The 22,729-nt window shown below is 41.1% G+C and overlaps 1 protein-coding gene across 1 annotated transcript in view; it reads left to right on the top strand.

The window, feature by feature from the left end:
• The first annotated feature begins 10,893 nt into the window (after positions 1-10,893).
• Positions 10,894-22,729, top strand: part of CCDC170 (coiled-coil domain containing 170) — a 70,085-nt gene continuing 58,249 nt past the window's right edge. The window contains 2 exon segments of the mRNA XM_007472271.1: positions 10,894-10,911; positions 22,502-22,630. Coding sequence (XP_007472333.1) covers positions 10,894-10,911; positions 22,502-22,630 — 147 coding nt within the window.

Below are 22,729 nucleotides of genomic sequence, written 5' to 3'. Positions count from 1 at the left end.
TGGCCGCTGAGCCTGCGCGTCCGGAGCCTGTGCTCAGCAACGGGAGAGGCCACAACAGTGAGAGGCCGCCCGACCCACAAAAAAAAAAAAAAAAAAAAAAAAAAAGTACAGTTTGTAGCATGTCCCTCAGTTTGGGTAATGCCTCATGTTTCCTCATCCTTAGATTCAAGTTAATCACTTTTGGCATTTATGGTGATTCTATATGAGACACGTTGTTTACTTCTCAGTGCTTCATGTCAGGAGCCATACATCAGTTTATCCCGTTATTGATGTTATGAAAGAGAAAGGAAGGCCGAGAACTGGATTAAACAGACTAAAGATACCTGACAATACATGCCACACATTTATAGTTGCTCTAAGGAACGTTATCGAGATAACTGGTGAATAATACGGTATCATAGTTAAATTTCTTGAGTCTGACAGCTGTATGCAAAAGTATGTCCTTGTTCTTAGGAGATACGTGCTGAAGTATTTAGGGGTTAAAGGCTACGACGTCTGCAAAGTACTCCCAGATGATTCGGCTGTCATGATTGTAATGTACAGAGAGAAAGGAATAAGTCAAGTGTGACAAAATGTTCTCACAGCTGATGAATCTAAGCGAAGCATATACTTGATTATTCTTGTAACTTTCCTGTAAGACTGAGATAAGACTTTAAAGAGAGTACGTGCCTGTAGTAAATCGGGATACTAAGTAGAAGAGGCTGTTTCGAACTATCGAGCTCACAGTATAGTTAAGTAAATAATAAATGGGGTCATAAATAAAAGTTTGAAAAACGGAAGAAGGCAAAAGCATGGCTGGAGTGGGTGGAGGACGATGAGCTACAGGAGGCACTGGCAGCGGAGGGCCAGGTGCGGCAGAGGAAAGGGGAGCTGCCTGGGAGAGTGGTGGTGCGGGGGGTGTGAGTCCGGAGGGGTCAAGGAGGGTGTCCTTTGTGTGGCAAGTGCCAGAGGGAGGTCAGGTCAGGTAAGGAGTGAAAGTATCCCCTGGACTTGGTGCTGGGGGCGGTCTTCCCCCAGGAAGTGAAATTTCAGCTGAGCTCCGGGAGGTGAGTAGCAGTTAGCTAGGCAAAGGATCGGGGCTGGGAGTGCTGGCTAAGTTTTCTCCACCGCACACCGTGGGGAATGGGAAGAAGCAAAGTCTGTCCAGGCAACTGTGGAAGCCACTGGGGCGGGAGTGTAGTTGGGAGAGACCGTGAGGTGGGAAGGGTAGTGGGAGATGAAGCCGGTGAGGTAGGCAGGGGTCAGGTTATGCGGGACTCCATAGGAGTTTGGATTTTCTTTTTCTTTTTTTAAATTGTTTTTTTTTTTTTTTTTTTGCGGTACGCGGGCCTCTCACTGTTGTGGCCTCTCCCGTTGCGGAGCACAGGCTCCGGACGCGCAGGCTCAGCGGCCATGGCTCACGGGCCCAGCCGCTCTGCGGCATGTGGGATCTTCCCGGACCGGGGCGCGAACCCGCGTCCCCTGCATCGGCAGGCGGACTCTCAACCACTGCGCCACCAGGGAAGCCCAGGAGTTTGGATTTTGTCCCGAGGCCAAGGGGAAGTCCCTGGAGAATTTCAAGCCTTGGGAATATTGAGCACTTCTATGTTTTGAAAAGATCACTCTGGCTATAAACGGACTAGAGGCTGGGTGAGTGGTGAGGGTGGGGAATAAATCTGAAGTCGGGGAGACTGTGTGCCGGCTGTTCTGGTAACCGAGACTTGGGTGGTGGACGAGGAGGTTGAGGGTGAGTCGTTGTTTGGAGGTGAGAGTCAACAAGACAGAGGCATTGGAACTGGGAGGGAGAGATTGTAAGGCACAGGTTTCTGGCTGGAGGAACTGGGTGGATGTGTGGTGCCATTCACCGAGATGGAGAAAGACCAAATTGGGGGAAAATAAGCATGAGCTCGGATGGAGACGTGTTGGGTGTGAAGGGTCTGTCTGTTTTCCACGTTATATCCAGGAGGCAGTTAGATAGGTAGATCCTGAGCCCAAAAGACAGGTTTGGGCTGGGGATCGTCTGATAGATGGGGCTCATCACCGTTTAGATGGTTCTTGAAGTTATGAATAAAGGAAGGCCAGAGAAATAAGAGGTTTTCTAGGGAGAGAGCGAGAAGGATTTTTAAATTCACAGTGAAATTTACCATGTGATGGTTGAGGATAAGCAGACCAGGGAAACTGAGAGGAACAAATGAAGGGAACAAATTCTCCCGATTATGGGCACCTCATAAGAAAATCGTTTGCTTGTCAACTCAGTCATCTATTGAGCAAACGTCTGTTGGCCTAAAAAGAATATTAGCCAGAGTCAAGAGCCCTGGACCTTGTTGACTCTGAAATGAGTTGCTTTTGTTGTCCTGAGCTCATTCCTCACTTTCTCTAGGTCTGGTTTCTGGATGTTTTAAGGTTAATTTCCACCTTACATTTTCTAGGAAATATTGATAAACTAACCATAACTTCCCAAATAATTTGAGGGGGCTTATAAAGAACTATGTATAAGACAGTAAGTTAGAAGATACAGTGTAAGTCAGCCCCACCATTTGAAAACGTTGCTTAACCCTTCAGGCCTCAGTGTGCTCTTTGTGAAAATGGGATTATTAATAGCTGATTTGGGCTTTTTGCTCAAGATTCTGGACTTGAGTACATGTGTTTATGTCCTCTGCTTCTCTAAACCCCATTAAAAGAGGAGAAAAAGTAGATAATAGAATCATTCTCCAACACTGTTGGGAATAAGACCAAAAATTTTTAATTTTTTTAACCATTCTAGAAAATACAAAGGCAGTGGCGTCATGCTGGTGAATAAATGGCATAGGAGAAGATAGCAGTGGAGGTGGAATTGTTCTTCCCAGAGACCTCTGGAAGGTTCCACGCTTGGAATTGCCAGTTAGGGATACGGATTAGGAAGTAGGGAGAACTCGGGTTGATTAATTGATGAACAGAACGTGGATTGGCTGCCTGCACCCCCAGTGCCCTTCCACTGCCTGCACTTTGGATTTACCTGTTCCCACTCCATGCAATTCAATGTGCAGTCTGTTGTGGATGGAGTGTTTGTGTCCTCCACAGGTTTGCATGTTGAAATCCTAACCCCCCATGGGATAGTTTTAGGAGGTGGGGCCTTTGGGTGGTAATTAGGTCTAGATGAGGTCATGAAGGTGGGACCCCCATGATGGGATTAATGTCCTTATAAGAAGAGGAAAGACTAGAACTCTTTCTGCCAGTTGAGGACACAGTGAGAAGGTGGCCATCTGCAAGCCGGAAGAGAGCTCTCAGGAGGATCTGAATTGCCTGGCACCTTGATTCTGGGCTTCCCAGCCTCCAGAACTGTGAGGTAATAAATGTGTTGTTGAAGCCACCCATCTGAGGTATTTTGCTACAACAGCGGGAGCTGACTAATAGTCAGCCTTTGCTAAAGTTAGTACAAGCACTTGTGCTCAGAGCTCACACCACAGAGGTCTTTCAAATAAACATAAGGTGTAACTATGATGGAACATAATGGACATTGTCTTTAATTGCACAGCTTTCTTCATGTGAAGTTTCCTCATAACATTTATCCCTAAAGGCTGAAGTGTATTAAGCTGTACCTTAGCGAAGTCACTTCTCTAGAGAAATAAACTTTCTGCCACTCTAACTTGTAGAATCTGAAGCGATTAATTAACTTGTTTCTGTTACTTTTCTGCTTATGTATCGGTTTTCTTTATGTATTTAGCCGTGATGGATAGCTCTATTTGGTGAGTGACTGAAGTTCAGTTACTACATATACAGTGAGTATAAGGATTAGAGACGATGTAACTTAGGTGGGCAAACATTTTGTAACATTTTGTAACAACTCAGCCTAGCTCAGAAGAGGCTATTTCTTCTCTTTAGAAGAAAAATACCATTTTGTCAATTCAAGGAAACATTCCATTTGTTTTCCTCATTCCCTTTCCCCTTAGATGAACTAAGTCTTTGCAAGTGGGAGTGGAGTTGGTTATGAGTTTCTTGGCACTGAAGGTGGGGTGGAGCATTGGGCTGAGCACCATCCTCTGTTCCCTTTGGCCCCGACTTCCCTCGTGGACTTGGACAGCAGTTTCTACTGAGATCCTTAACTTTGCCCTGGCTCTGAAGGTTCAGCCATGCTGTACGCTCTTTATTGCCATCCCAAGTCCCTTAAGTCTGTTGTCTTATCTACGTCTACCTTTTTGCTTTACTTGGGAAAATGGACTTCCTTCCCATTTAGGTCACCACAGGACATTAAGTAGAGTTCCCTGTGCTATACAGTAGGTTCTCATTAGTTATCTATTTTATACATAGTATCAATAATGTATATAGGTTACCACAGTGCATTAGGTAGAGTTCCCTGGGCTATACAGTATGTTCCCATCAGTTGTCTATCCAAAAGGGAGGGGATATCTGTATGTGTATGGCTGATTCATTTTGTTGTGCAGTGGAGGCTAACACAACATTGTAAAGCAACCATACTCCAATAAAAATTAATTAAAAAAGTAAATTAAAAAAATTGTGTCTCCGTGTCAGGGAAACCAGGGTATGGTTTCCCCTCCTTGCCTGAGGAGTGGGTGCTGGTGGGGGGGCTTCCCAGTGGGCACAACACTCGGTCATCGCCATTCATTCTATGCCCGGGAACTTCCTGCCTGTAGGGCTGTTGTGAGAGGCTTCCACTCCAGGGCCACATCCTGGGAAGCTAGGGCATTAGCTGGGGTCTTCATTAGCACCCGCAGCCTGCACCACTCATGGCAGGTGTTAGGTCGCACTAGGGCCGGCATCATCTAAGCACTGGTCGTGTCTCCCTCCGGTTACTCCTTTTCCCATGTGTTGGAGCCTGGATTTATTTAGAATTGACAGTTTGAATTTTGAGAATAGCTGCCAAAAACAATGATTATGGTTTTGTCCATACTGGCTGTTAAGTGTTCCTTTCTGATGGTAATTAACTAAGTATTTTAAGGCCATTTCTGGCCCCTGGTTTAAAAACCATGCTCTTTGGGTAAAGAAGAATGCTTACACTTCTGTTCATGAAGGCAAATGGGCAGGCTGACATTTCCTTAAAAACAAAATCAAAATATTCAGATTTATTCAAGTTTACAAGGCTAGGTTTGTTCAAGACACAGGTGATACAGTTTTGTTTCACATTATTTTGACCTTGAGACAATTTATTTCTTCTCTAGTCTGGCAGTGATATTTGCATGAAGATCTTTGTAACCTTGTGTAACAGCCTGGTAGGAACCTCAAGATCATATTTTTTTGAAAATACAGAGGATATGATGGTTACTTTTTTTTTTTTTGAAGTATAGCTAAGTTACAGCGTTGTGTTAGTTTCACATGTACAGCAAAGTAATGGTTACCTCTTTGTTATTTTATTTATTTATTTTTTGCGGTATGCGGGACTCTCACTGTTGCGGCCTCTCCCATTGCGGAGCACAGGCTCTGGACCCGCAGGCTCAGCGGCCATGGCTCACGGGCCCAGCCGCTCCGCGGCATGTGGGATCTTCCCGGACCGGGGCACGAACCCGTGTCCCCTGCATCGGCGGGCGGACTCTCAACCACTGCGCCACCAGGGAAGCCCCTCTTTTTTTTTAAATGAGTTTTTTGCTTGTTTTAGATTCCACATATGAGATCATACAGTATTTGTCTTTGTCTGACTTATCTCACTGAGCATAATGCCCTCAAGGTCCATCCATATTGTTGCAAATGGCAGGATTTTCTTCTATTTTATGGTTGAGTAGTATTCCATTATTTAGATATAGATAGATATAAACATGTCACATTTTCTTCCTTATCCATTCGTCCATTGATGGGCTTTTAGGTTGTTTCATGTCTTGTGAATTGTGAGTATTGCTGAAGAAAATTTTATCTTAAAATTGCTTGTTCCTTCTCCTAAAGGTTGACATAAAATGATGAGTATTGAAATGAAGTCCAACAAGACTTAGATCTCTGTGTAACAATTTTATTGCACTAGACAGTTGCTCTTTTGGAAGATGGGTTAAGCTATATTTCAAGTTCATTCTAAGGGAAATATTCCTGAGGAGCCACTTTGAATAGACAACTTATTAAAGTTTCAAGCACACCACTCAGCATAGGAAGTAAAATAAGTGTTCGATAATAGATGGAGGGAAAAAAATCCCACTTGGGAAGAGTTCTAGAATCATTAATATGCAAAAAGATATATACAGGATTCCAATGAATAAAATGTCCCATCTAGTTGTCAACAGAGATTTTTGTTTCCACCCTTCCACTCATAGAAGCTATTCCATATGTGACAGTGTTCCCAAATCTGCACTCATTATTAGCCTTGATAGCTACACCTGATACCTCCCATGGAGATATATCCAATATAAATGCTGAGAAATTGGTAGTCACTTAAAATAGGACCTGAAATTAATTAACTTGCCTGTGACTTTCTTAACTAAGAAGTTATCTTGGTAACAGATAACTTGGTAACAGATTAAAAAAAAATTCAAAGGACTTTGTATTAAGTGAAAATATAAGCTTCTAAATTGACTAGACCTGACCTATACAACATTCAGGAACTTGTAGAAAGCAGAAGGAATCTATTCATTTATTTGTTAATCAATTACTTATTTATTTATTTTGGCAGCGCTGGGTCTTAGTTGCAGCACGCAGGATCCTCCAGTTGTGGCATGTGAACTCTTAGTTGTGGCATGCATGTGGGATCTAGTTCCCTGACAAGGGATCGAACCCAGGCCCCTTGCGTTGGGAGCATGGAGTCTTACCCACTGGACCACCAGGGAAGTCCCAAGAATCGTTTTTTAAAATTAATTTTTATTGGAGTATAGTTGATTTACACTGTTGTGTTAGTTTCTGCTGTACAGCAAAGTGAATCACTTATACGTATATCTACTCTTTTGAAGATTCTTTTCCCAAATAATCATTACAGAGTATTGAGTAGGGTTCCCTGTGCCATACAGTAGGTTCTTATTAGTTATCTATTTTCTATATAGTAGTGTGTATATGTCCGTCTCAGTCTCCCAATTTATCCCTTCCCCCAGGAATCTTCCAGAAAGTGGTGGGAAAGAGATTTATGAATTTATTAAAGTTAAATTTTGTGAACTTAAAATTAGTTATGGAAATGCACCTCATTACTACAGCAGTCCTACTTGCCTTGCAGACAGCAAGAATTCAACTTAGGGAGAAATGATTGCATATCTATATATAGGATGATAACATAGTGATTACAATATGGGCTTTGGAGTCAGATAGGCTTTGGTTTGAATTCTGGCTGTGCCATTTCACTCACTCCTTCATTCACCCTGTGATCTTTACTGATACTCAGTCACAGGGGACACGGTGGTGAACAGAACAGGCATTTTCTTGCCTCTGTGGACCTCATAGTCTAGTGGGGGACATAGATATTAAGTAAATAATCATACAAATAAATAATAGTTAATTTGGTGATAACACGAAGGATAAGTATTAGGCGACATGAGAGTGAATAACACAGGAAACTAATTTAGACTGAGGCTCAGGGCACATTGATTTAAAGACTGAAAACAGGTCACAGTGGCTAGGTAGAGTGAGCCAGAGTAAGAGATTAGAGTTGAGGGTAGAAAGGAGAGGAGAGGGAAGGAGACGGGGGAAGGAGGAAAGGGAAGGGGGGACGAGGGGAGGGGAAGAGAGGAGCCAGAAAACACAGCTGTGGGATTCAGATCAAATGCCTTATCATCTTTGAACCTAAATTTCTTTTTTATGCAATGTGGATAGTTGTAACAGCTTCACATGGTTGCACTTGGGATTAAATGGCATTGTATTTGAATCATGCTTAATACAGAGCTAGCATGATTAGTATTTACTACCTGGTGTCTATAAATAATAACACCCTCATGGAGTTTGCATTCTGTTGAGGTAATCATATCCACCTCAAGAATGGAAATAAGCAAAGAGAGGCTAATAGCTGTTTGAAGAGCTTCCACATTTATGCTCATTTTAGAAATGATTTTTAAAATTACAGTCACAACTGAAGAAAAAGGCAAGACAAAACATCTTAATGTTTTCTGATTAACAAGTGAATGTAAGTGACGTATCAGCAAGGTTACAAACTAAAGATACTGAGAGTGTGGATTAATGTAATTTCCCCTCATGTCCATGTAGCATGTAAAACCTTGAGATTAAGAATAGCTGTTACACAGGGAGTGACAATAAGCTTCTAAAGACAGGATGAGTTAAAGAAACAACTGCAATTTTATTAGCCAAGATATTTTCATAACAAGATACAGAAAAATTACAAATTAGATAGGATGAGACCTTCACCCTAACAAGGATTGAGTTATAATTTTTGTTCCTTCAAGGTAAGTATTTTTCAGTCTTTTAAGCTTTTATTCTTATCTAGCAAGATGTGGATGAATAAATAATTCATGGCCTTTCCTCCCCAGTGCATCTTGGTCAACTATCTCCTCTCCCTCCCATCTTCTTCTGAAGCTCATATCTCTGTTCTAGGTTGATCTCTCGCCAGGGCTAATTTTAAAAATATGAGGCTTGTTACTTTCTGTTTTTACAAGAGGTGAGTGAAACTCCATCTATACTTGTTCCAACAGGACCACTGTTTAGCAGTAGTAAAGTGTTATTGAAATTAAATAAATAAGTTCAGCCAGGTATTTTTATCTTTGATATGCTAATCCTAGAGATGTGAACAGAGGGATAGAAACCTTTCCATTCTGTTTGTCCATCTGTCTATCCATCCATCCATCATCCATCCATTCACTCATTTACTCATCAAACAGCAAATGTATATCCACTCAGCAGACATTTATAGAGGTGTCCATCATGTGCTAGGAAATGTGCTTGGTGCTAGGGATACAAATATAACTGATTTCTAGATTCCTCCCTCAAACCCACAACCTTGCAGCTGAATCATTTATTCATTTATTAATATTCAACATGTCTTTCATTAGCGTACCAGGCAGTGTAGACACTGGAGATACAGTGCTAAAAAACAGACACAGGGCCTGCCCTCATGGAGCTTATGTCCTAGTGGTAGACATAAAAACTAGTGTAGGAGATGAGGGCTATGCTCCTCAGAAGTGGGCTTGTGTCTACAGGTGTGCAAAATGATTTATGAGAGGTTCAGGAAGAAAATATTTGCATTATTATTTTAATCTCATCTTAATTTGTATTTTTGTGTATATTTGGTAATATGCGTAATATGACAGTAGTATATTTTTACATAAATAAATATTCAAATTTCTTTAACAAATTGATACTGATAGGTTGCATAAGCAAAAACGTTTGTAGACCCGCTGGTCAAAGCATGGATTTAGGTCAGGTAGGCTGTGGGTTTGTTGTCAGGTTCTGTCACTCACTATCTGTTGGGCAAGCCTGGGAGAGGAGAATTCTCTTCTGTAAGAACTGTAAGGATTGAATGTAATCGTGTTAGTACAGTGCTTACGTTGTGCTTATGTAGCTCAAATCCTCAAAGAATGATAGCTTATGTTACTGTGTTATTATTCACTTGATAAATATTAAAATGCAGACATCTTTAAAGTGATAGAGAAATATTGGGAAGGGACTGAGTAAGCAGTGACCCTTCGTGTCATGAAACTATTATAATAAATTATTGGTAGGAATGTAAATTAGTGCTACTTATGTGTTGACATATGTACGAAAATCCTTAAAATGTTTATTCACTTGGACCCAGTTGTTTCCCTTCCAGGAATTTATCTTAAGGAAACAATCAGAAATTCTAACAGATGTGTAATAGTGACAGATAGGTAAAAGAACGAAATGTCTATCAATAGAATAGTGAGATTAAGTTACAGCTTTGTGATGGAATGTTGTGCATCTCTTAACATTTTAAAAGAATACTTGGGAAAATATTAATATTTAGCGAAGAAGATAGGATACCAAATTATTGTTATAGTGTAACCCCAATTATGTTTTTTAGAAAGCACACAATATATATGTATAAGAAAAGTACTATAAAGAAATGCATGAAAATATATCAGTATTGTCTCTGGTAAGAATGTGGGTGACATTTATCTTTTTTCATTGATTAGACAATCAGAGAATTATTAACCAAAATAAATAAAGCAAGCTGAGGATGAGTGGTAAATCGGGTAAAGAATCTAAAACAATGGTACAAATGAACGTATCTACAGAACAGAAATAGAGCCACAGAAGTAGAAAACAAACTTCTGGTTACTAAGCGGGTAAGGGGTGGGAAGGGATAAATTGGGAGACCGGGATTGACACATACAAACTAATATATATAAAATATTGATAGATAAGTAATAAGAAGCTACTGTGTAGCACAGGAAACTCTATTCAATATTCTGTAATGACCTATATGGGAAGAGAATCTAAAAAAGAGTGGATATATGTTTATCTATAACTGATTCATTTGCTGTGCAACAGAAACTAACACAACATTGTAAATCAACTGTACTCCAATAAAAATTAAAAAAAAAAATTCTGCCCGGGTACGCTAGGAAAGTTTCACAGAGAAGCCAGTCCTAACTCTTGAATTGAGTCCAGGCGTTTCTCAAGTGGAGGAAGAGACTGGGAAGGAGGTAGAAGGACCTCAAGCGTGGAACATGAAAGATACCTGGCATGTTTAGACAAATCTCATTTGTGACTGAAGGTTAGGCTAGATATTGACATGGGGACAGAAACACTGATAACAGGCCTTTGGTGATTGAGAGGAGATTTGTACAACGTAAGGAGATTATCCCTTACCTTGTCTAAGATGGGCAGCTTTGGTAGGTAGGGAGGGACCTGATCAGGTGTGCGTTTCATCCCGTCTACTCTGCAGCAGTGGGAAGGTTAGATGAGCACAAAAGGAGATGCGTGGAAGGCAGGAGAGTGAGGCAGCTGTGGCATCCGTCTACATTTACTTTTGGATGCAGTTTAGGCAGAGCCATTTTCAATCCTAATGTTGAAATGCCTTAAAATTATTACATCAGCTTAGCACATATGACGTTTGAGAGCTTGGTAAGTTGCAGTTAGATATATGAAGCCTCTCTTCTCACCTAGCAGGACATATTTTACTGGTCTCAGCAGGAGGCTGGATCCAGATGATGAGTCTTAATACAAGAGGGTCTCAGGAATGTGTTTCTGATATTAACTAAGCTGATGTTGTCCAATGACATTCAGAGGATTGACTGAAGAAGCTGCATTCATTCATTCTCTGCTCTGCTTCAAGATTATCCCAGAAAAACCAAAACCCGAGAGAGATGCCTGTTTGGACTCCACTGTTTTGACCCTGCTATAGGAGTGCTTTTACTGAACAAAGGCTTGCCATTATGCCATTGGATTGTTCCATGGGTTTTGAAATTTGTTGTGATTTCCTGTAGTGAACAGGTGTCCTGCTACTGAGCAACTTGTTTGCTTTACCTCATGGTTCCGGTAGATCGTGTGACCCACATTGATCTGCTTGGAAGAGCCAAGTCACACTGGTTCACCCCTAACAAGTGCACGGCACCAGCAGCGCACACAGGACACTCGCTTCCTCTTATTCGTTCCCTCTTTCAATCTTTCTTTCCTGCCATTTGCTTAATTCCTTTTTTGTTTTTCTTGTTTTGACATTGGACGAGAAATAAACTTGAAACTTTGCATGGAAGTTAAAGTCATTCTCTAAGGTCTTGACCTTTGGTAAACTGTGAAGATTACAGGAAACACTAGTGGGGTGGGGACTAGCCTTTAGTTTATGATCCTGCCGTGATATAGATGAAGCTATTCAGTGACTGGGAGGTATGTTCCAGAACACCCACAGAGTCAAAGGCAAGACAACTTTTCTCTTGTCGGGGCTTATGGTTATGTGATACATCCATGGTGTCTGGATACTAATGCTACTGGAGACGGACAGGCTGCGATGGGTCATAGTGGGAGAATCTGTGTGCTTCCTAAACCAGCCCATCATCGCTGGGGCTCGGTGTGCGGTAGAAATCAGCCAGCTCCAGAGACTGATGGAACTTGGTATAGCAGATGAGAACAGGATGAGATTGTGGAGTGAATCAAATGGGAGGACTAAGATATTAATAAAAAGAGCATCTATCCATCCACCCATCCATCCACCCATCCATCCATCCACCCACCCATCCATCCATCCACCCATCCATCCACCCATCCATCCATCCATCCATCCACCCACCCATCCATCCATCCATCCATCCACCCATCCATCCACCCACCCATCCATCCATCCATCCACCCATCCACCCATCCATCCACCCACCCATCCATCCATCCACCCACCCATCCATCCACCCATCCATCCACCCATCCATCCACCCACCCATCCATCCGCCCATCCATCCACCCATCCATCCACCCACCCATCCATCCATCCATCCACCCATCCACCCATCCATCCACCCATCCACCCATCCATCATCCATCCATCCATTCACTTATTCTACAAATAATTATTGAACATTTACATTGTGAGGTACTGGTTAGGTGCTAGGTATGACTTCATGAACATCACAGTCTTTGGAGGGAGGGAGACAGTAAATACTTAATTACACATATAATGTATTCCTTACCATTGTGTGAGTGCTGTGAAGGAGAAGCATAGGCTGTATGAGAGAATAACTGAAAGATAGTGGTGTGGTCAGGTGGGAATTTTGATGGGTCAAGTCTTTCAGAAAATTAAGCAGAGGGAAAAATGGAGTGTGAAGACTTTGAAATTGCAAATATGAGAAGAGTGAGAGGATTACTTCTTTTTTTTTTGGGCTGCATCGGGTCTTAGTTGTGGCACGTGGGATCTTTCATTGCGGCGCAAAGTCTTCTCTCTGGTTGTGACGCATGGGCTCCAGAGTGCACAGGCTCAGTAGCTGTGGCGCGCGGGCTTAGTTGCCCCGTGGCATGTGGGATCTTAGTTCCCTGACGAGGGATCGAACCTACGTCCCCTGCATTGGAAGGCGAATTCTTAACCACTGGACCACCAGGGAAGTCCCGAGAGGTTTACTATTCAGGTGAATACACTGTCCATTAGTTGATTTTCTTGTGGCCTCTGACCCCTCCTTTGATCTTCCCCAGCTGCCTCCTGCTGAGCTCTTTATTAGGGATCATGTGATGCAGGTCCTGCGAGGAGAGGGTGAGATTAGGCGTTCTATCTTTAGAAAGGAAGGGCTTCCTAAGCAGGAGTCTGCCCACTCTGGTCTGTCCTCTACAGTGTGCTGAGGACATCCTTGCCCTCTCCATGATTAGTAATGAGACTTGCTAAGCACTGCGGTTTGGGATTTGAAATCTGCCTTTAACCCGTTTTATTCTGGACATAAAAGAGAAAAATTAATTCTGAAAACTTACTTGTGGATCTTGACTTGTCATCTTGCTTTGTCACTTTGCAACAACTCTTACGAGGAGGTTAAAAATTATTTGGTTTCTTTCTAACGTGAAACCTGGAGAGATTACACATGCTGACGTTCCACAGTCTTCTCATTGTTTACAAAATTTGTCTCTCAGGAGACTGTCGCTGGCAGGAGTGTGTATGCTGGAAGTCATGGCCTCCTTTTAACAGAAGAAATATTATCAAAATGATGAAGCAGCATCATTTTTGTTGAGTTTCCTTTGGGCAGAGCTATGAGTTACCCTGGAAGAGAAAGCAGGGATTTAGTGCAACACATGTTATTTAGGTTGTTTTCTCTCTCTGGCTTGTCCTTTGTTAATTGGAGATCTTTTTAGAGTTAATAAAAACATTAAGAATCATTGAATTCTTGTTTTAATCCTTGCAGATACTGTTTTGGCTATAATATTGTATTATTCCATTCATTTTTGTGGTGAACTTCCTGTCCAAAATGTAGTCAAAACCTTCTTGCTGCCCAAAAAATACATTCCAAGTATTGCTGGAAATTCAATGATTATTCTTTTTACCTCTGCTGCCTTGTGCACGCTGAGGTTCAAGTTCAGGGTTTCCTGCTGCCTCTGCAGCCAGTAAAGAATTCACATGGTATTCAGTTTCTTAAGTCTGAAGATTAGGATGTGAAAGCTGAGAACATAGTAAATTGGCCTCTTTAAACATGCTTTCAGTTGTCTTTCACTTAATTAAGAAATTGATTTTAATATTACAATTATATCCACTTTTCCTTTAAAAATGAGAACATTACATATAAACTATAGTTCCCTTTGTCAATCACCTCTAATCCTGATCCCCTTCTCCAGAGGGAATTATTAAATACGTTTGGTGAGTATCCTCCAGACCATTAAAAAAATACTTTTTGCATTCATACTTAAACCTAGAAAATATGTTGTTTTGTCTAACATGTATTTTAAAAACATACACGGTATCATACTATTAGTAAAATGATAAAATGATTTACTTTATTTGAAAAACAGTATGTTTTTGAGATCGATCTATGCTGCTCTAAATAGGTTTAGTTCTGTTCTTTTAACTGCTTTCTAGTTTCCCATCTAATGGATGTACTATTGTTGACCAATTCCTGTATTGATGGACACTGTGAACCACGAACATTCATGTACAATTACAAGTAGAATTGTGGGTCACGGGGTATACGCCGAAGTGTCTCCTGCAGTGGCAGGGACGTTTTATATGCCCATTCATTAATCCTACTTTAAACTTAATTTTAAAATTATATAGCACAGAAAAGCAATCACTGCTTCCAGATCTACTACCAGTTGTTTGCTATTTGGCAAAAGAATTTCCTTTTTAGTCCTTAATAGCTTCATTTTTGGATGAGAGGATAAGAACAGTCCCTGGGGGATAAGAATAGTCAGAGGGGACTTCCCTGGTGGCTCAGTGGTTAAGAATCCACCTGCTAATGCAGGGGACACGGGTTCGAGCCCTGGTCGGGGAAGATCCCACATGCTGCGGAGCAACTAAGCCCATGCACCACAGCTACTGAGCCTGCGCTCTAAAGCCTGTGAGCCACAACTACTGAAGCCCTCCTGCCACAGCTACTGAGTCCACGTGCCACAACTACTGAAGCCCGTGTGCTGCAACTACTGAAGCCTGCGCGCCTAGAGCCTGTGCTCCGCAACAAGAGAAGCCACCGCAATAAGAAGCCCGCGCACCGCAATGAAGAGTAGCCCCTGCTCAAAGCAACTAGAGGAAGCCCGCGCGCAGCAACGAAGACCCAATGCGGCCATAAATAAATACATACATAAATAAATAAATTAAAAAAAAGAATAGTCATAGGGCTGTTGTGAAGATTGAATGGAAATAGTTCCCCCCCGCCCCCCCCCCAAAAAAAGGAAATAGTTCCTGGTTCAGTGAATATTAGTTATGATCATATATATATGTATATATATGAGATACATATCTAATATATAAGTATATATAAGATACATATTTAATATATATTGTTGTATCAGGATTAGTACTTGAAGCAAACCCTCAAAAGGTTTGGCATCTAAGTTTTTCTAACTGCAACCCTTCCCCATCTGAAAAGATGACTCAGTTTCTTTTAGTAGAGCCACAGTATTAAGAACATTTTGGAATACTGCATTCTCTGCAATGAAGATAGAGTTAGAAGGGTTTTTAAGTGACACCCAAGAAAAAAGGGATTAGAGAACAATGGAAAAATAATAGATCGGCTTCTTCACAAAACTTGATTTAATGCAGAAATGTCTTTCTCCAAAATTTGTCCCACAACTGCTAAAATGTAGACACTCAGATTTATTTCCTGAATTCCACACCCATCACACTGTCCCCTGCAGGCAGTAGTAAACCCCGGAAACCAAATGCAGATATAAGAAGGAAAAGCAGGAGGGCCAGGAAAATCCTTGAAAATCCGGAGAAGAATTGATGGGTAGTCAAAATTGGCATTGGTTGGAGAAATACAATTTGTAAGACTTAATTTATGCTCTGTAAATTAGGGAAGAAACTACTTGGGGGGAAGAAGCTGGAGAGTAGGGGAGAGAGTCTTAGAAGGGATTGCTCACTGGGGCAGCAGTGAAGGCTTAAAGAGGGATGGGGAGAGAGAGGGAAGGAGATAGAGAGAGAGAGGCTAAAGGAAGCACTCCACAGTGGAAGTGCCCTGGGGACACAGTCATGCGCTGCGGTATGGAATAATGCTGGAACAAAAGGGGAGGCTGGTTATGGGATAGAAAGATAGGAATGGATTTAGGTGCTTTTGTGTGTCAGAGGTAGGCAGTGATTTTCCTCTCCTTTTCTTTTTATTTTTTGTCCATGGGAAGATAAGACAACTAAACCATAGAAGCAAGACTGGCCCAAGATATTGTCCCCAGGTCAGATAATTGGACACATTGTGTACTAAATTATGAATAAGCTGATCTCTTCTCTCTGCCTTTGCGCTTTGAAACTATCCTTTATTCTGAAAAGCCTATGAGCCACCCTGTGAGGCAATTTCAATCATTATCATAATATCAGTAGCTGAATCAAATCATAGGTAGTTGGCTTTCTAAAATTAATGTAAAATTGCTTCATGGGTTGGCTGAGAGAGACCTAATAACTTGGAGTGTCCTCATGTGAGGACAAATGGATGAGTTTTTAATCTTGCCATTTTGAATAGGGTAAAATTCGTTTCTTTAAAGTGAAGATTGCTTAATATTTATAGAAAAAGTTGAAGAATTTTCCAAAAATCTTACTAACTTTAGGGGGCTTAATTAAAAGAGCAAACCCCTGAGATGTCTGCTCTCACATGCATTCAAATTCCTATGCTACTGGGATTGTTTCTTTGTCCTTGTGTTTTCCATAAAGGCACCACATGGCAGGTTTTGTGATTTTTGTCTATTCTTATCCTTATTCCTTTTATTTTTATTTAAGGGGGGATGTTTACTCTGATTATAAAATTAATGTACAGTCACTATAAAGGATGTGGAAAATATAAAAACAGATAATAAAGAAGAAAATAAAAGGTAGTCCTATAACTAAAAGATAACTGCAGTAACATTTCTTCCCAGTATTTTTCTTTTCTTTAAATTATATTTAATTATACAAGTAATGCATAAATATATCCTTCTTGAAAGAAACAAAGCCTTTCCCCTCCCAGCTCCAATACTATTGTCAGCTCCAGAGGTGAGGACTGTTATTAAGGTGATGTGTGTCCCTTCAGACCTTTTTCTCTTTTTCTTCTCTAAATATGTTTATAGGAAAGACGTAGTGCTTTCCCTCCCTATGTGTTTTATGAAAAAAGGTATCAAACTGTGGATCTATACTTTCTTACTTTTGTTCAGTGGTGTATCTTGGAGATATTCTTATGCCCAAACATACAGCACGATCTCCTACTGCTTGTTGCCTAGTATTCATAGTTTGGGAGTGCCTTTTTTAGTAATTGCCTTGTTGATGGGAATTTATCTTGTTTCACACACCCCCTCTTTTTTGCTGTTATATCGTTATGCACGTATGTGACTGTTTTTCAAGGGGAGATAATTGAGAGGTAGAGCTGCTGGGTCATAGTGGTTACATTTAAATTTTTAATAGATATAGTGTAATTGGAAGGGTATCCAAAGGGCTTAACCAACTTTATTTACATATAAGACACCCAAGACAAAGTGATACCGAAAGGCTGACAGTAAAAAGCTGGAACAAAGGTATATGTAGTCAGGTGCAAACAAAAAGAAATCAGGAGTCATGATCTCAATATTGGAAAAAGTTGAATTATGAGCAAAAAGGGTCAGACAAATAATGGCACATTATCGTGCTACGTGGTACAATTCACAACGAATATATGAAATTTCTGAATCTTTGCACCAAGTCAAGCAGTACCAGTATTCATTCAGCAAGAATACAAGTGCTACAAGGTGATGGAGAATTATAGTAGTAATAGGAGGCTCTAACTCACCTCTCTCGAGCCATGATAGAGTAGAAATTAGGGTAGAAATTAGACAAGACTAGAAATGCCTAATTAAGATGATGAATAAAGTACAACTAATTGATACATATTGAATTTCAAGCTCGGAAGATAGAGAATATACCTTGTTTTAAATACCCATTGGATGTTCATAAAATTGAGTATTCACAAAAACCTTGATAAATTCCCTGAAGGAGAAATAATATAGAAAAGGATGATGGTGAAAATGTGTAATGGCTGGTATAAGAAGGACAACCTTCCAGTCTGAATGGACCCAGTTCTGAATGGACATTGGTCCACCCCACTGGTGTACACCCGTGAATGTCAGTCTGGAATACAGTTGGGTTGTCTGAGCACAGTGCAATAAAACAGACATCGTAATCAATTCTGAGGACAGAGAGCCACAAAAACAACTAAGCCCTTAAAACAACTCAGGTCAAAGAAGAAGTCCAAGCCGAATGTGAATAAGAGTCTACATAAGGATCTGTGGGACGGCCAAGGAAGGGCTAAGAGGAGAAGCCTAGGCATAAATAAATTCATGTCTCCTTTCAGTTTTCATATTGTTTCTCTTATCCTTGTAATCCTCTCATGCTACTGCTGTGCATTTCTTCTCATTTCAAGCTACCTCAGAGTGTCTTGAAGGAATAGATTTCTGTGGTATACTCCATATGGCAACTCTGTTTTTAGTTTTTTTTTTTTTTGAAGGAACCTTGATACTACTGAGTATTTTCCATAGTGACTGTACCAATTTACATTCCTATCAACAGGTAGGAGGGTTCCCTTCTCTCCACACCCTCTCCAACCTTTTGTTATTTGTAGGTTTTTTGATGATGACCATTCTGACCGATGTGAAATGGTACCTCATTGTAGTTTTGCTTTGCATTTCTCTAATCATTAGCAATGTGGAGCATCTTTCCATGTGCCTATTGGCCATCTGTATGTCTTCTTTGGAGAAATGTCTGTTTGGGTCTTCTGCCCATTTTTTGATTGGGTTGTTTATTTTTTTGTCATTGAGTTGTAGGAGCTGTTTGTATATTTTGGAAATTAAGCCGTTGTCGGTCACATTGCAAATATTTTCTCCCAGTCCATAGGCTGTCTTTCATTTTGTTTATGGTTTCCTTTCCTGTGTAAAAGCTTATAAGTTTAGGTCCCATTTGTTTATTTTTGCTTAAGAAAACATTGGTATAGCAACAGAAAAAAAAAAAAAAGAAAACATTGGTATGATTTATGTCAGTGTGGTATACTCCAGAGCCCAGCTCAACACAGAGGTGTCTCTGGGGCTGTCAGGGTTCTTTGGAGAAGCAGAACCAGTAGGATGTGTATGTATGTATGTATGTATGTATGTATGTATGTATGTATGTATGTATGTGTGTGTGTGTGTATGACAAGGAATTGGCTTGAGCAATAATGGAGGCTGAGAATTCCCAAGATCTGCAGTAGGCCAGCTGGAGGCCCAGGAGAGCTGAAGGTGTAAATTCCAGTCTGAGTCTGAATCCAAAGGCAGGGGAAGATTGATGTCCCAGCTCAGAAACATGCAGAAAGAACAGATTCTCCCTTACTCAGGCTTTTTGTTCTATACAGGCCTTCAGTGGATTGGATGAGGCCCACCGACACTGGGGAGGGCAATCTGCTTTATTCAGTCTACTGATTCAGATGTTAATCTCATCCAGAAAATCCTCACAGACACAACCAGAATAATGTTTAAACCAAATATCTGGACACCCTGTGGCCCAGTCAAGTTGTCACGTAAAATTAACCATCACAGCTACATATGTGACATATGAGAATTCCTGAACAAATGGAAAAAAGATGATTTTATTTGGAAAGCTCAACATTTAAGAGATGTTAATTCTCTTTAAGTTTATTTATAAAGTTAACATGCTCCCAATAAAAATACCAACAGGAATTTTTGGAATTTGATGAGCTGATTCTAAATTTCATATGGTAAAATGAACACGTAAGAATAGCCAAGGAGGAATATTTTTAAAAAGAAGCCCTGTCAGGTACTAAAATATATCAATGGGCTCAGGGCTGTCTTTCAAGCCCTGCTGCCAGTATTCTTCACCTGTTCTGACCCCTCAGAAGGCCTCACTGCCTTCTCTCTGATCCTTGATCACACAGGGCATACTCCTGCCACAGGACCTTTGCTCCGACGTTTGGCTATTTGAAAGATGTGGGTTGCTCCTGTTTCAGTACCTCTTGCCTATTTAATTTCTATTTAATCATCACTTCTTTAGGGAAATCTTTCCTTCCACCTCCCTAATTTTAAGTCACTTTCCTTTGTTGTCTGTTTCTTTCTTTGCTTGAATTTATTTCAGTTTGTAATTACACAATCACCAGCGTGGTTGTTTGATAAATGCTCTTTTTCTTATTAGACTGTAAGCTCAGTGCCTGACCCAGAATAGGCTTTTCGTAAACACTTGCTGATGAATAATCTCGAGGCTGCTGGACTTTGAAAGGTGATTTAGATCCTAGCACCTGTCTTCTAAACTCAGTAATCAAGAGTCCTCCTCACGTAGGCCCTGCTCCAGTGTCAAAGGTAATAATATCTTAATATGTGGTTTCTTTCGCCCATGAGCATGTGAAGATGCTAATGCTTTTGGTGGTGTCCTGAATTACACTGTAACCTCCTCAGATAAAGGCCCCCTTCTGAACTGTCTCAGGGGCTCTTAATATTATATCCAACGGACACTATTTTTTCATAAGAAAGAGATATAAAATTATAGTATGACTATGTCATGTCCTAAAAAATCATGTTAGTCAATGAAAGAAATAATCATAGCCATTAAGAAACTTACTTCCCTAAGGAATTTTAGAAAATGGTCCGTACGTGCTGTAGCTCAGACCTCTTGTAGGTGACCTAGGTCCTCACGTGGCTTATTCTGGAAAATATTGCTGGAGTGTTTAGGGTGGAAAAGTTCCTTCTGAATGCTGGGTGAGGCTGAACAGGATGTGGTTCTCTTAACAGATGCAGTTAATTGTTTTATGCTTTCTCCCCGGGACTACATGCCTACCATCTTCTTGCATATGTTGTAATCGACAAACACTGGCTGTTACTAAGTGCGCTGAAGGTTTTGTTTAGCATTTTGTGGATTGAAACACACTAGTCATGACAACGCTTGTTGTGAAGTTCAGGGCTTTAAGATGACTTTGCATTCATGAGTGTTTCCAAACAGTAGGCTTTGGCAGTTCAGTAGCCAGGCAGAATCATAAACAGGTTTTACTGGTGTGTCCCCCGAGGACACTAGATATTCCAGGGAAACCCTCCTTTATGTGACCTCTTTCATATTCCTTCAAAAATGAATGGCTTTCTTGTATGTCTTTCACAAAGACCCCAGGCCCTGGAAACTTCATAGAGGTGGGTATCTGTCCAAACTCTGGAATAATTCTTTCAGAAAGCAGGTGTTATGGCATGAATAGGACAGAAACAGAACCAGAGGTTACATACTGACCCACAACCCAAACCCATCAAATCTGCTCTGCAGATGTGTTTATTGGGATCATATGGTGTCTTTTTTTAAATTTAAATTAATTACCCAGAGGCAAAAACTGGGAATTTTTACTTCAAAAAGCCCAAATATAGGACTTGTCTTGAAAAATTAGAGTAATGAAGCCATGCTGGGATCCATATTTCTGCACTGGCAGCCATCAGTGGAGCTGAGAACTGTTCCCTTCTGGATGGAGAAGGACTCCAGGCATGACCACTATCTCTGGCCTCAGGCATTCATCTGAGTAACCTTCAAACCCCCAAGATAGGGCTTTCCTGGTGGCGCAGTGGTTAAGAGTCTGCCTGCCAGTGCAGGGGACACGGGTTCGAGCCCTGGTCCGGGAACATCCCACATGCTGTGGAGCAACTGAGCCCATGTGCCACAACTACTGAGCCTGCACTCGAGAGCCCTTGAGGCACAACTACTGAAGCCTGTGCTCTGCAGTAAGAGAAGCCACTGCAATGAGAAGCCCACTCACCGCAACCAAGAGTAGCCCCCGCTCACCGCAACTAGAGAAAGCCGGCGTGCAGCAACGAAGACCCAACGCAGCCAAAAATAAATAAATAAATAAACAAAAAGAAAAACCCAAGATAGGCTATGAGATTGAGGATAAATGGCATAGTGGATAATTATGAAGGAGACAGACTTCTATACTTAAATCACAGGGTCTCTTTGATAAACACATGAAACTCTTATTCAACAGACCAGAGATGAGTTGATAATCTTTGTAGTCTGGAAACAGAAGAACAATAAAAACTGCCTCCTGTTAACCATCTCTTCTGGTGGTTCTTTGTTGTTGCTATCTGTTCTGCTCAGAGGTCAAATAACATTGGAGTTGGGCGGAAGGAAACTCTGTAAAGTGTCAAAGGCCAAATCTTTTTTTTAATATTTTATTTTATTTATGTATTTATTTTTGGCTGTGCCAGGTCTCTGTTGTGGCATGCGGGATCTTTGTTGCAGCATGCGGGATCTAGTTCCCTGACCAGGGATCGAACCCCGGCCCCCTATATTGGGAGTGTGGAGTCTTACCCACTGGACCACCAGGGAAGTCCCCCAAGGGGACATACTAACTCTTAAATGTCAAACTCCACTACCGTCCTGGGGGAGCCTATCCTTCGTTCCTGGGCTGCCTCCTGCTTCCCTTAGAATTTTGAGAAGGAGAATGAAATAATCTGAACCAAACACATCTCTGGGCAGCCTTTCCAACATATTTGGACTACAAAGAATGCTTCTGTACTGAATCTTGCTTTGCACAGCTGCATATGGAAAAGATTGTTTAACTCTCCTTTGTATATTTTGTCTTTTGGGGAACCCTATCAGGAAACTTATAATCATCTCTTGGAAGTCGCAGTTACTTGGGAGCAGTTCAACCACTATCGGAATGTGGCCGAGGCTGCCCGGAGTGAACTTGCAGCAACTCTGGTCAAATTTGAATCTGCTCAGTCTGAGGTGAGAGTCTGCATCTTCATAACTCACAAATGGCCTTGTTAGCTTCTTATGGAGTGAAGCAGAGTGTAGAGGTGATTAGAAATAGGACAAAGGGAAAGA

This window comes from Lipotes vexillifer, unplaced genomic scaffold, assembly GCF_000442215.2.
Source record: "Lipotes vexillifer unplaced genomic scaffold, Lipotes_vexillifer_v1.1 scaffold639, whole genome shotgun sequence".
In the NCBI taxonomy this organism is placed as follows: Eukaryota; Metazoa; Chordata; class Mammalia; order Artiodactyla; family Lipotidae; genus Lipotes; species Lipotes vexillifer.
Note: the sequence above shows the minus strand (reverse complement) of the source record. Positions and strands in the feature narration are given on the sequence as shown.